General features: G+C 37.1%; 1 protein-coding gene across 1 annotated transcript in view; it reads left to right on the forward strand.

Annotated features, from left to right (window-relative positions):
• Window positions 1–12,860, forward strand: part of CWC27 (CWC27 spliceosome associated cyclophilin) — a 227,522-nt gene that overhangs the window by 28,588 nt on the left and 186,074 nt on the right. Inside the window, exons 8-9 of the mRNA XM_030844133.2 lie at window positions 8,607–8,686; window positions 9,664–9,697. Of these exons, the coding sequence (XP_030699993.1) occupies window positions 8,607–8,686; window positions 9,664–9,697 (114 nt within the window). The remainder of the gene's footprint in view (window positions 1–8,606; window positions 8,687–9,663; window positions 9,698–12,860) is intronic.

Consider the following 12,860-nt stretch of genomic DNA (forward strand, 5'->3'; position numbering starts at 1 on the left):
TTTCAGACTCTCAAATCTGTATCTCTAGGCTGACTTACTTTTCTTTTCTCCAGCTGCCTACTAGACATCTCTATATTTAAATATCTCACTTGTTACCCAAGCCCTAGCCAAAGGCTTAATGCATTATCTTTTCTTCCCAAACTTCTCCCTGTTCTGTGACTTCTCTTTCTAATTCCCTGGTATCAGTGCCCCCTAAAGAAGAATTTTAGATTTATTTGACGTTTTTCTTATTTTTTTTCTTGCACAACCAGTTAGTTGAACTGTTCTACCAATTTTTCATCCATGGCGTATCTCAAATCTGTTTTTTCTTTTTAATTTATTTTACTATTACCCTTGTTCCAGGCTTTATTATCTCTAGCCTGGGCTGCAGCCCTAGTCTACAGACTGGTCTCCCATCTCCCTTCTCTTTTTTCCCTTCCACTCTTTACTATCAGAATAGTCTTCCTGAAGCCTGATTAAGATGTTATAGTTGCTTTCTGTTGACTATAGAAATAAGGCCAAATTCCTTGGCCTATTATTTCAAGCTGCTTCTTTCACGACTCCCCTTTGCCAACTCTGTCCTTTAGTCTAATGCTTCTTAAACTTCCTTAGTAATAAAAAAGTCACTTGTAGTACTTTAAAAAAAAATTAAATTCCTAGACCCCATCTCACACCTACTGAATCAAAATCTCCGAGGGAGAAACCTGAGAATCTGTACTTTTAATGAATTCACTGGAAATCTTATCTGGGAAATGTAGGAAACACTGTGTTAACAGATCTGAAATATTTGCTGTTCTACATATATGCCTTGTATTTTCCTTTTTGTGTGTCTTCGTTCATGTTCTTTCCCCTGCCTGAAGTGTTCTATCACACTTCTGAATGTCGAAGTCATATTTATTTTCAACACCTAGAACACTATCTTTTCTAAATGTCTTTTCCAGTTTTTCTTAATCTTTTCTTTTTCTGATCTAATGTCTACCTTTCTTGTGATACTTATATTTTGCTTTTAAAAACATTCTTTTTGCTTTATTACACAAGAAATGTATGACTGTGTTCTTGTTGTATAGTATTCAAACATTATACCCTTTTCTTTCTGCCTTATTAATTTTGTAGGGTCCTAGGCTGTGAGCTCCTTCATGGTAAACTTTGTGTCATCTTTGAGTGGCAGTGTGTTGCAGTAGAAATAGCATGGATTTGGGATTATACAAACTCATATTGGCACTTCACTTTCTATAGATAGTCTGCGACCTTGAATAACTTAGTCTCTCTGAGTCTCCATTTTCCTTTGTAACATGGCAATAATATTTACATTTACAGTTGTGAAATAAGGATACAGATAGTCCTTATTTTGATGTCATGCAATCGAAAGATGGTTTCAAAAGTCAAATGTCTTAAACTGTATACTGTATGTTATAAATTGTATTTTATTCTCAGAGAGCTAAAGAATATCAGTCACTAATATGATCATGATTATCACGCAGAAGCTGCTGCCCTCATACTCAGGTAGTCTAGAGGGCTAGTGAGAAACTTCACCAGTTCAGCTTCCTGAGGGAGGAAGCCCTAAGCACAGCACTGCGGATGCAGTGCCCTTCCTGAGCGCTCCCACAGGGTTCTGAATAGTAGCTTGAACGGCCTTGGAGAGCATGGGTGTATATCTGTACATCGTGACCCACCAACAATCCACTCTCCACATGTGAGTGGGTCTTGCAGAATCTTTGGCCTACCGAATTTAGCTGTTTTGTGTGTTCATATAATGGAGTCATGGGTAAGTTTAGCTTGAGAAAAGAGCAACGATAAGCAAAAATTGTTGAAATTTACTGGCTTAAAGAAAAGGACATTTCTCTAGAGGGCATGAGATAAATTCTAGAGAGAACAGAAATGGGAGTGCGTTTTGTTTATTTTGCTTTTGTACTGTTCTTCAGACTATGGGCATCCTTCACATACATTTTACCTTTTGGGTGAAATGAAACTTTGACCAGAAAAGGGAAGGCTAGCCTGAGTATTGGAAAAGTGTGACTGAATAATATATTTTTTTAAAATTTAACCTTACTGTTTTTAAGTGTAAATAACTAGAGCCAAAGTCAAATCAGTGTCTTTCACAATGACTGAGAACAATTTGCAGTTTCAGTGGTTGCATGAAATTAAATATCTCTAGAGGGCTTGAAAATAATTGTTTCATTATTCATTTGCTTATCAAGTTTCTTTTTCCAGTGACTCCACAGTGTTAATCTTTATTCCAGAACCTAACATCACAAGTTAATAATTGGTAAAGTCTGAATTGAGGCTTTACTTTATGTGGAAGGAGAAATAAGATAGAGTCCCCTCTGGTTTATGGGTTATCAGCGTGGGATTACAGACGCTGCTTCACCCCACTCATTACTCATGACAAGGTGCCTCTCTCCCATGGGTTAGCTTTCTTTCGTTATTTATTTCAGTATCTTTCTACTACCTGATAAAATCTCTTTTAGAATAATAGAATTTTATAGCTCAAAGGGATCTAGTCCAACTTCCTTTCTTTATAGATGAGGAAACTGAGACCCTGGTTAAGTGACTGGCCAGACTGACTTCATTTCCTTTTTGATAGGATTGCATGATAGGAGGATGCCATAATAACATATCTTGAGTTCAGGAAAGCACATTGTCAGCGTCTCTCATGATATTCTTGTGGACAACATGAGGAAATGTGATCTGGGAGATAGTACAGTCAGATGGATTTATAGCTAATTGAATACTTCTGCCCAAAGAGTGCTTTGTTGTCAACCTGTGCCTGATTATTTGAACGAATAAGTTAAAATGTAATAAGAGTACGTGTATATTCTGTACTTTAGTTTAATGAAATCAGCTGAATAGGTGTAAGACTTAATAGCCTGTAAGCCCTAGTTGAATTACTAAGAATGAAGTCTCTGGAATAAGGAATTTAACATTCTTTGCATTTGGGGGGATCACATTTGCAGCATTTTGCTCAGTTCTGAACACATTTAAGAAGGATACTGACAAACTAGATGTGTCCAGAGGAACAGAGGGTCATGAGGAGGATGGGGATGATGCCAAAAAACATCTTACTCGGGGAATGCTTAAGGACTGGATATACTTTGGTGAAGTAAAAACTAAGTGAAAATGTGATCCTAGGCTTCAAATATTTGAAAGGTTTTTATCTGGAAGATCCTCCCCTTCATATTGCTTTCTTAAATAACAGTTTCATTCAAATGTCTGTATTGGTTTCAAGTTTACCCCTGAATCTTTGTGTATGACTTAAATACAAATGTCAGAAAATATTTTTCAAGTAAAAGCTACAATCAGACAAGTAGTTTTCTTGAGGCAAGTTAAATGGTAGGTTTAGTATAAAAGTGTCTCAATAGCTAAATTTGAAAATAGTGATTAATTTGTGCCACATTCACATTGATACACAATATTTCTCTTACTACAGTATATGTTAGCATTTTAACTTCAAATCCAAAGTTATAAGAAAGCTATTTTCTTACCCAGAAAAAGGTATATCAATAGACAAATGCATCACTTTTGAGAATAAAGAAGGTCTTTATCTTATTCTCATTTATCCTGTGAAATTTAAGTTTCCCCCAAATTTGGGAGGTGGGTTGGGCATGACTTGGAGAGTGCTGCTAGGCCATTTGTACAGAGGTTGTCAGAAGTGTTAAATAGTCCCTTTTTTAAAAAAAAAAAATTTGTTTTTTGGCTGCAGTGCATGGCTTCCGGGATCTTAGTTCCCTGACCAGGGATTGAACCCACACCCTCAACAGTGAAAGCACAGAGTCCTAACCACTGGACGGCCAGGGAATTCCCCAGTCTATTTTATAAAATGTTTTTGCCCCATTAAATTGTATTAAACTTTGATATGCTTATCTTTCTAGCTGCTCATATTTAATTTTTTAAATGTTAATATATTTGTAATCGTTTCATATTTCTGCTGTAGCAAATTACCGTAAATTTAGTGACTTGAAGCAAAACAAATTTAGTGTCTTACAGTTCTGGAGGCCAGAAGTCCAAAACAGGTTTCACTGGGCTAGATATCGAGGTGTTTGCAGGGCTGCCTTCCTTCTGGCGGCTCTGAGGAGAATCCATTCTCTTATTTTTCCAGTTTCTAGAGACTGCCTATATTCCTTGGCTTATGACTCCTTCATCTTCAAAGCCAGCAATAGCAGGTCAAGTCTTTCTTATCTTTCATCATTCTGCACCTGACTCTCCTGCCTCCCTCTTTCTTATAAAGACTCTTGTGATTACCTTGGACCCACCCTGATAATCCAGGATAATCTCCTCATCTCAAAATTCTTAACTTATCTACAAGATCCCTTTCACCAAGTCAAGGAACATACTCACAGATTTTGAGGATCAGGAAGTGGACATCTTTAGGGGCTGTTACTCTGCCTACCAATTTATTTGTATCTAAACTAAACTGTATGGAATATTCCTGATAACAGCAATTGTTTGTAGTTCATTTTTAGTTCTAGAAGGTACAACTAGGATTAGTTGGATGGTTGAAAATTACACAGATTCTGTTTTTCCCCAATTAGAGAGAGAGTTGTCCAATAATAGAAGCCATTTAAAAGGGATGATTTTCGTGTGTGTGTGTGTGTGTGTGTGTGTGTGTGTGTGTGTGTGACTATTAAGCTCCTTTCAGGTGTGGAGACACTGGTTGATAGTCAGCAGTAATGTTAAGGAGATTCCTGCATTGTGTGGAGACTAGATTAAGTGGCCTGTAAGATCTTTTTTTTCCCCCCAAACTACTAAATTTTCTGGTTCTGTGCTAAAGGTCACAGAATGTAATAGGGTTCATGAGAGAAACTGTGTGTGTGTGTGTGTATATATATATATATATATATATATATATATATATATATATATATACACACACACACACACACATATAGGAGAGGGGGAGAAGTAGAGATCAAGATTGATAGATTGCTTGAGTTTTAGGAATTGGCTCATATGTTTGTGGGGGCTGGCAAGTCTAAAATCTGTAGAGTAGGCCAGCAAGCTGGAGACTCAGGGTGGAGTGAATGTTACAGTCTTGAGTCCAAAATTTTCAGGCTGAAAAGTCAGGCATAATTTTTGTGTTACAGTGTTGAGGCCAAATTGCTTCTTGCTTGGGAAAGTCTTTGCTCTTAAGGCCTTCGACTGATTAGACGAGGCCAGCCTACATTTTGGTGGATAATCTGCTTTACTCAGAGTCTACTGATTTACGTGCTAATCACATCTAAAAACAACTGTTTCATAGCAACATCTAGGCTGGTGTTTGACCAAACAACTTGGGTACATAGCATAAAATTAACCATCACACAGAGGTAGTTAGAGGTTGAGACTCAGACCTTCCCACTTCTTGACCAGTGTTGTTCCTCTGTACCACTATGCCTCTTGCTTTCTTTCTTTCCACTTGTACTCTGTTTAGTTTCCACTGTTTCACTGCCTCTATGTTCTTGGGTGTGAAGTGGCAGGTAATATAATTTTCCCACATCCCCTTTGATATTCATTTTCAGATTTGCTTACAGACAGTTTTGAATTTACTGTGGCGCTTCTTACATTGTGTTCACTAAATACATTTAGTATTTTGTTCGTCCCTAAACTCTTTAATGAGCCAGCTGCTTTTATGTAATTTTTTCAAAAATTGTTTTAAAATATATTAGGTGTTTGTTCTTCCTCTAAAATTATTGTTACCTGATGGTGTAAATAACAACCTTAAAATAGGTCATTCAGAAAGAGTAAGCATGAAAGAGAAATATCTGAATTCATTTTTATCCTCTTTGAGACTAACTATCCCCAATTTCTACAGCTCTTCCACAATTTGTTTTCTCTGCCTGCAGGATTCAAAGTCTACTGTAGTAGGAAGGGACATCTAAAAAATGGCTTTTGATCATATATTTCTATGTTAATTTAAAACATTAATTAAAATTTGAAATGGTAATGATTATTCAGATTAATTAGTTTCCTTTTATTGTAAAGCGGGCCTCTCACTGTTGTGGCCTCTCCCGTTGCGCAGCACAGGCTCCGGACGCTCAGGCCCAGCCGTCATGGCTCACGGGCCCAGCCGCTCATGCAGCATATGGGATCTTCCCAGACCGGGGCATGAACCCGTGTCCCCTGCGTCGGCAGGCGGACTCTCAACCACTGCGCCACCAGGGAAGCCCTGTAAAGTCTTACTTAAAGTTAATGTAAGACAAGTTTCTTTTTTTTCCCTTCAAGCTGGTTTAAGTTTTGGGAGATAAAAAAGAACCCATTTTTTTAATGTTAATTAAGCTAACAATTGTAAACTAACATTTACAAGTAAATGAAATAGTTGAGCTTGTTAATGGACCAAGAGCCTGGAGACCTGAATTCTAATCTTACTCCTGTTATTTATTAGTGCAACTCTCATTTTCTGATATGTTACTAAGAGGCTGGACAAGAGGGTCTGAGGCCAACTCTGGCTGTAATGTCTTTGTGACTCCCATTAGGGAGGCACATGGGGAGAATTAATAAGGGACTATTTCTTAGAATAGATGAAAATAAACATTGATGGCTGAAGACACAAGAGGAAGAAATTTTAGGAAGGAAAGCATAAAAAAAGATATTCAAGTTTTATTCTAGTTGAGGTCATTTTATATTCACTTGTACACTTTTGTACATATCTTGTTTAGTTCTCTTGTATGAAGTAAGCAAGGCTGCTATTATTATTTCCATTTTGTAAGCAGAGTTTCTGAGGTCGGATGAGGTCATTCTCTTTCCTCAAATGGTACACATTTTGGACTAAAACCCATAGAATTACTGAATACTAGATTTTGAAACTCATTTGGTCCAACTCTTATCTTCTTTTCCTGTGTTTTTTCTACTATACCATCTTCTGGGTTTTGAACAGTTTTCATTGTTAGACAGATATCAAATAATTCTTTGATGTTTTGTCTTTTTATTACTCCTTGGTTTGTGTAAGGTTATGGAAGTAGAAATATATTTTAATTGCATAATTCAGATTCTACGACTTTTTAAAATTACAGATAATAGGATCTTTAGATTGGGCTTCCCTGGTGGCGCAGTGGTTGAGAGTCCGCCTGCCGATGTACGGGACACGGGTTTGTGCCCCGGTCCGGGAAGATCCCACATGCCACGGAGCAGCTGGGCCCGTAAGCCATGGCCACTGAGCCTGCGCGTCCGTAGCCTGTGCTCCGCAGCGGGAGAGGCCACAATACTGAGAGGCCCGCGTACCGCAAAAAAAAAAAAAAAAAAAAAAAAATAGTATCTTTAGATTAACTGTTTGAGAAAAATTTTTGTTTTGCCTTTTTAAACTAGACTATAAGCATGTTTAAACTGATTAGGTCTTGAAAATGTGGAGTACTCCATGTTAATACAGAAATTTAAAAATCCTTTATTTTCATCATGGAAATAAATTTCAGAAAATATACATCTGCCTCAAAGTAAAGCCTGTCAAATTTAGAAGTCTGTTCCCAGAGCTGTTAAACAGTCAAGAATGGGGCTAAAGGGAAAGAGGTATTTTTACCTCTCTGTATTTTTAGTTAACACATTTTGTGATGAATTTTTCAAAATAAAATGTTCCTTCAAAACAGAAAGAAATTTTCCTTTCTTCCTGTCAACTCTAACCTCATACTCTTCCCTCTTACATGATTAGTTGAGGGGTGGGGATGGTGAGCAGCTTTCCACCTCGAGATACAAGGTATAAATTTGAAGTTTTCATACCTTGTGGTGGAGAAGTCTGTAGGATAGTCTGCAGCTCTGAAACCAGGCCAGTTGTTCTGGGTCCATAGGGGCCTCTAGGAAAAGAAAAATGGATTTATTATATCATTGTGAGACAGACCAGGATTTAAATCCTAGATCCTATACCACTAGCTTTGTGACCTTCAGTAAATCGCTAATCTCTCTAAGTCTTTATTTTCCCTCTGTAAAATGGGGCTAATAACGCCCACCTTATTTACTTTCATTTGGGGACAGGAGGAATTGAAAGGTGGGAATATTGTACTGTAGCACAGTGCCTGACACAATGTATATATTTAATAAATTAGAATAATAGTAGTAGTAGTTTTTTTTAATAGTTCTACTTCTTATATCTTACTATGTCTTGTTTCCCTACTAAAATATAAATTTATTGAGAACATGAACTTTGAAATTGAAGTATTTAATAAATATTAGGTCATTGATGAATATTGTCATACATGAAAGGCTCTTTTACATATGTTAAATAGCACCTTGTAGGTGCTCTCATCTGGTTGCTTGGGTACATTTTTAAAGTGATTCTATGCAGTATAGACAGTATATTTGAAGAATAATAGTGTGTGTTTATTTCAAATTACTTTTGTGATCTATCTTCTAAGTTTTAATATATCGGTCAAAAATTAATTAGTGGTAAATCACAATGAGGGTTTAGTGTTTGGAAATAGTAATCAATAAACTTATTTTTAAGGGTATATCACTTTTTGAAAGAAAGATGTTTCTAAAATATTTTTAGTCAATGGGAGAATAAGATTGCTATTTATAAAGCTTCTGTTTGTACTCAAATTTTCAGGAACATATATCTTTTGCTAACCACATTATATCAGTACTAGATTTTTACATAAATGTGTTAACTTGTCCTTTTGGAAGACTATTTTTCTCTACTCATGATTATATCATACATTCCTTTCTAGAGCATGAAGGGAAAAAGCAAAAGTAGTCATGACTTGCTTAAGGATGATCCACATCTCAGCTCTGTTCCAGCTGTTGAAAGGTTAGCATGGTGCTAGTGTGATCCTAAGTTCTTATTGTCTGGCTCAGATCATTTTCTTGCTTCCTTTGGAAGTAAACAGTCAGTTCTCATAAGTCAAGTTTTGTCAACCCAACCAAAAAACTAAAGCATTTTGATAATGGGGGTAGTAGAGCTACTAGCATAATGGAGAGAATCACGCTAGTCACATTCATTCTCCTTGCTATCTATCAACCTCTGCTGAACTAATTAAATTTAAAATTAGCTGTTAACCTTTTAAATCTTGGGATAGTTTGAATACTAGGAAACTGTCTGCTTTAACAATTTAATGTTTAATTGAAAATTTCTTTGCTAACTTTTTCCTTGCATAATTTTTGTCTCAGAATCATGAGTAAGCAAATCAGATTTGAAGGGTTTTGTGAAGAAGTCACCACATTTTGGGCCAATTCACTGAGTATTATTCCTTACATATTTCAGGAGTTATCAGAAAATTTTTGCTGCTTCTCTTTGATAAGGGAAGATGTCTTACTGTTAAATATAATTGCACATGATTCACTGGGCCAGTGTGTCAAAAGGGGACTAAAATACTATTGTACTCACTATTGTAGCTCATTTAAAAAAATTCTATATTAAAACAATCTTTTCTTAATATCCTTTCATTTGAGGGATTTGGCTTCTTCAGCCTGAATACATCAAGCCAATAGAAGAAATTGTTGTCTGCAGCCTTTTGTTCATGAAAATAACACTATTGGTTGTTTGCTTTTTTAAAAAAATTCTAGTGAATTTGTATTTGTGTTAACGGAGCATACCTTTTATTCTATGTATAGAAACAACTTCCCTTTAGAATGTTTCTATTTGCTCTACAATGCCATTCTGAAATTCCTGTGTTGAAGTGTTTTTGAACTATTAATCCCAGCAAACTATTCTAAATTTTTGGATAATTGAATAATTTTGTTAGTTTCATTTTGAAGCTAAAATTTGTTTTCCTTATTTTTTTGTAGTGAAAAAGGGGATGCAGCAGGAGATTCAGATGATGTAAGTATTAATTTTAGTATAAATATAGTTGAACAATTTATAGAAAATTCAAAATCTATACAAATTATTAAATTATTTTTCCTAAAAGGTAATATGTATTACCTTTTATAATTATATATGGAAAATTTTGAAAAAAAAATGGAAAGATTTGAAAAATATTTATTTTGATATTGGAATTTTCCTTCATAGTATGTGTGTGTTTCCTTACAAAATCAGAATCTTACATATGAATTTCTAGCCTGTTTTTCCTCCCTGTCACGTAACGTAACATGAATACTCAAAATTTAGATGTCATTGATTTTATTTTGTTATGATAAAAGTTTAAATGTTGATGCATGATGTATGGGAAATACTTGGATACCAGTCATTTATGGTAGTTTCCTTCTTCATACACACATTTTGGAAGATTCTCTCTCTCAAGACTGTAGTGACCTTTCTTCATTATTTGTACTGGCTATTAAAGCTGATAAAACAGAAGGCAGAGTTTCCTTTATGTATAAGAGATCAAGTTTTTCAAGTCATTCGTTTATCACTTTATATAAAAACCCATTGATCTGTGTGTTGTACAGAAGGAAGTACATAACTGTCCATGCAAGAACACAGCTTCTTCTATTACCATAGTCAAAAGAGAGGATTCTCTCTGACTATATATAATAGAGAAAGGATGGCTATCTAACCTGGTCAAGAAAACCTTCCGGGAAGAGATGATGCTGTGTTGTGTCTTATAGGAGAATTAGGAGTTAACTAGATCAAAAAAGAAACTGGTGAAGGGTGGGATTCCTCAGAGAACAGCATATGCTAATGCATGGTAACAAGGAGAGAGTATACCTTATTTAGGAAGTACAAGCTAAGATTAAAGTTTGAGAAGGAACTTGCCTTGTGAGGAGCAGTGAAGAAGAGTGTTAAAGGTAGAGGGAACTACATGTGCAAAAGGCTCTGAAGTAGGAGAGTTTGATGTGTTCCAGGAGCTGAAAGCAAACTAGTGTGACCAGAGCATCATGACAGGAGGGAGAGTGGGTGAGGTTGGAGTGGGAGGAAGAAGTCAAATATTACAGAGCTTCCTGGGCTATGGGGAGAAGTTTGAATTTCATCCTCAAAGTAATGAGAAACAGTGAAGGGTATTAGTTAAAAGGAAGAGTATATTGTCAACTTTGCGTTTTAGGAAGATCACTGTTGGCAATATTAGAGAGGACAAATTAGAAGAAATAGGCTGGAGTCAAGGAGACCTATTGGGAAGCTATGGCAGGAGGAGAGCTTGATAGAAGACCACAGGTGTGAGATGGGAGAGAGACAGATTTGAAAGAGGTCCAAGAGGTGACTGATTCCATACTATGAGTGAGGGAGAAGGAGGAGTCTAGGACAACCACAAGGTTTCTGATTTGGGCAACTTGTTAGATGGGTACAAAAGATAGGTGGGGAGGGCTTCCCTGGTGGTGCAGTGGTTGAGAGTCCGCCTGCCGATGCAGGGGACACAGGTTCGTGCCGCGGTCCGGGAAGATCCTACATGCCGCGGATCGACTGGGCCCGTGAGCCATGGCCGCTGAGCCTGCGCGTCCGCAGCCTGTGCTCCGCAACGGGAGAGGCCACAACAGTGAGAGGCCCACGTACCGCAAAAAAAAAAAAAAAAAGAAGTATAGTGTTCAGATCAAGGAAGTATAGTACTCGGATCATGGGGGATTTTAGTCCTTTTATCCTGAGACTAGCAGAGCATACCCAGAATGTATATTCAGTTCTAAGCATGGAACTTTTAAAGGATTTTGACACTCAAAAATGTGCATTAAATGGGCAACAAAAAGATAAGGAAGGTGGGAACCATCTCATAAATAAACTATGGAGAGAACTGAGGAATTCAGCCTGGAAGACAAAATGCTGAAAGGGATTATACAATAGCTGTCTTCAAATACTTGAACTGCTGTGCTTTTTAAAAAGGCACGAGTTTTTTCTTGGTGGCTCCAGAAGACAAACTAGGAAAACAGGAGTGCTCAAAGGGAATGAAGGAGTGTTTACTATCTACTACACCTTCTGTACCGTTTGAAATACTTAACACAGACTTAAACAAATTAATACATTAATTACACTGATAACTCATAAGGAGGCAAAGGCTGAGATGATAATCCAATGACTTTATCACAAAAGAGCATTACTGGCAATCCCCAATGTACCCAGTCTGAAATTTTTTCCAAGGTTATTAGTTTTAAACTCTTTGTTTCCTTTATCTTGCTAGCTACTTCACGTTATTAACTGTTATCAAAAATTAAAAATCAGGGCTTCCCTGGTGGCTCAGTGGTTGAGAGTCCGCCTGCTGATGCAGGGGACACGGGTTCGTGCCCCAGTCTGGGAAGATCCCACATGCCGTGGAGCGGCTGGGCCTGTGAGCCACGGCCGCTGAGCCTGTGCATCCGGAGCCTGTGCTCCGCAACAGGAGAGGCCACAACAGTGAGAAGCCCACGTACCGCAAAAAAAAAAAAAAAAAAAAAAAAAGGTGGGGAGAACAATGAAAAATAATGTGCTTAATAATGTGCATTTTGAGATTCAGATAACTTGGAGACATCTGTATAACAATATGGGTCTGTAAGATAGGCTCAAGGCCTAATGTAAAATTATGTTCTTATGGTCTTGAGGGAGTGAGGTCATCTAAGGACACTGTATAGTTTTTAATCTGTTTTGTGTCCCAAGATCCTTTGCAATTACTAAGACTGCAGACCTTCTTTCCAGGAAATATATTACATCCACAAACAAAATTTTATGAATTTGCGGGGCATTTTCTTTTTTTATATCTCCTGAGGACCAAGCATGGAAGACCTAGGTCAGTGGTTATCAAGTTTTAAGGCTAAGAATTTCTTAAACATCTCATTGAAAACACTCACAATTTCCATCCCTAGAGATTTGATTCAGTAATACTGAGATGAGGACTAGGATTTTACATTTTTAGAGCCAATCCATGTTTTATAGCCTGAGGACTAGACTTTGAGAACCACTGCTCTAAGGTCCACAAGCCTCAAGTTAAGAATCCTGCCTCACCATGACTCACCTGGAGAATCACAAAAGAAAAAGATCCACTTGGGTAGTTTCTTCCTTCTCCTTCTCTACCCTCTTCCCTCCCTCTTTCCTCCTCTCTCCCTCCATTGCTCGCTGTCTTGATGCTGGGAGCTATTCTGGAAGT

The sequence above is a fragment of the Globicephala melas genome, chromosome 3, assembly GCF_963455315.2.
Source record: "Globicephala melas chromosome 3, mGloMel1.2, whole genome shotgun sequence".
In the NCBI taxonomy this organism is placed as follows: Eukaryota; Metazoa; Chordata; class Mammalia; order Artiodactyla; family Delphinidae; genus Globicephala; species Globicephala melas.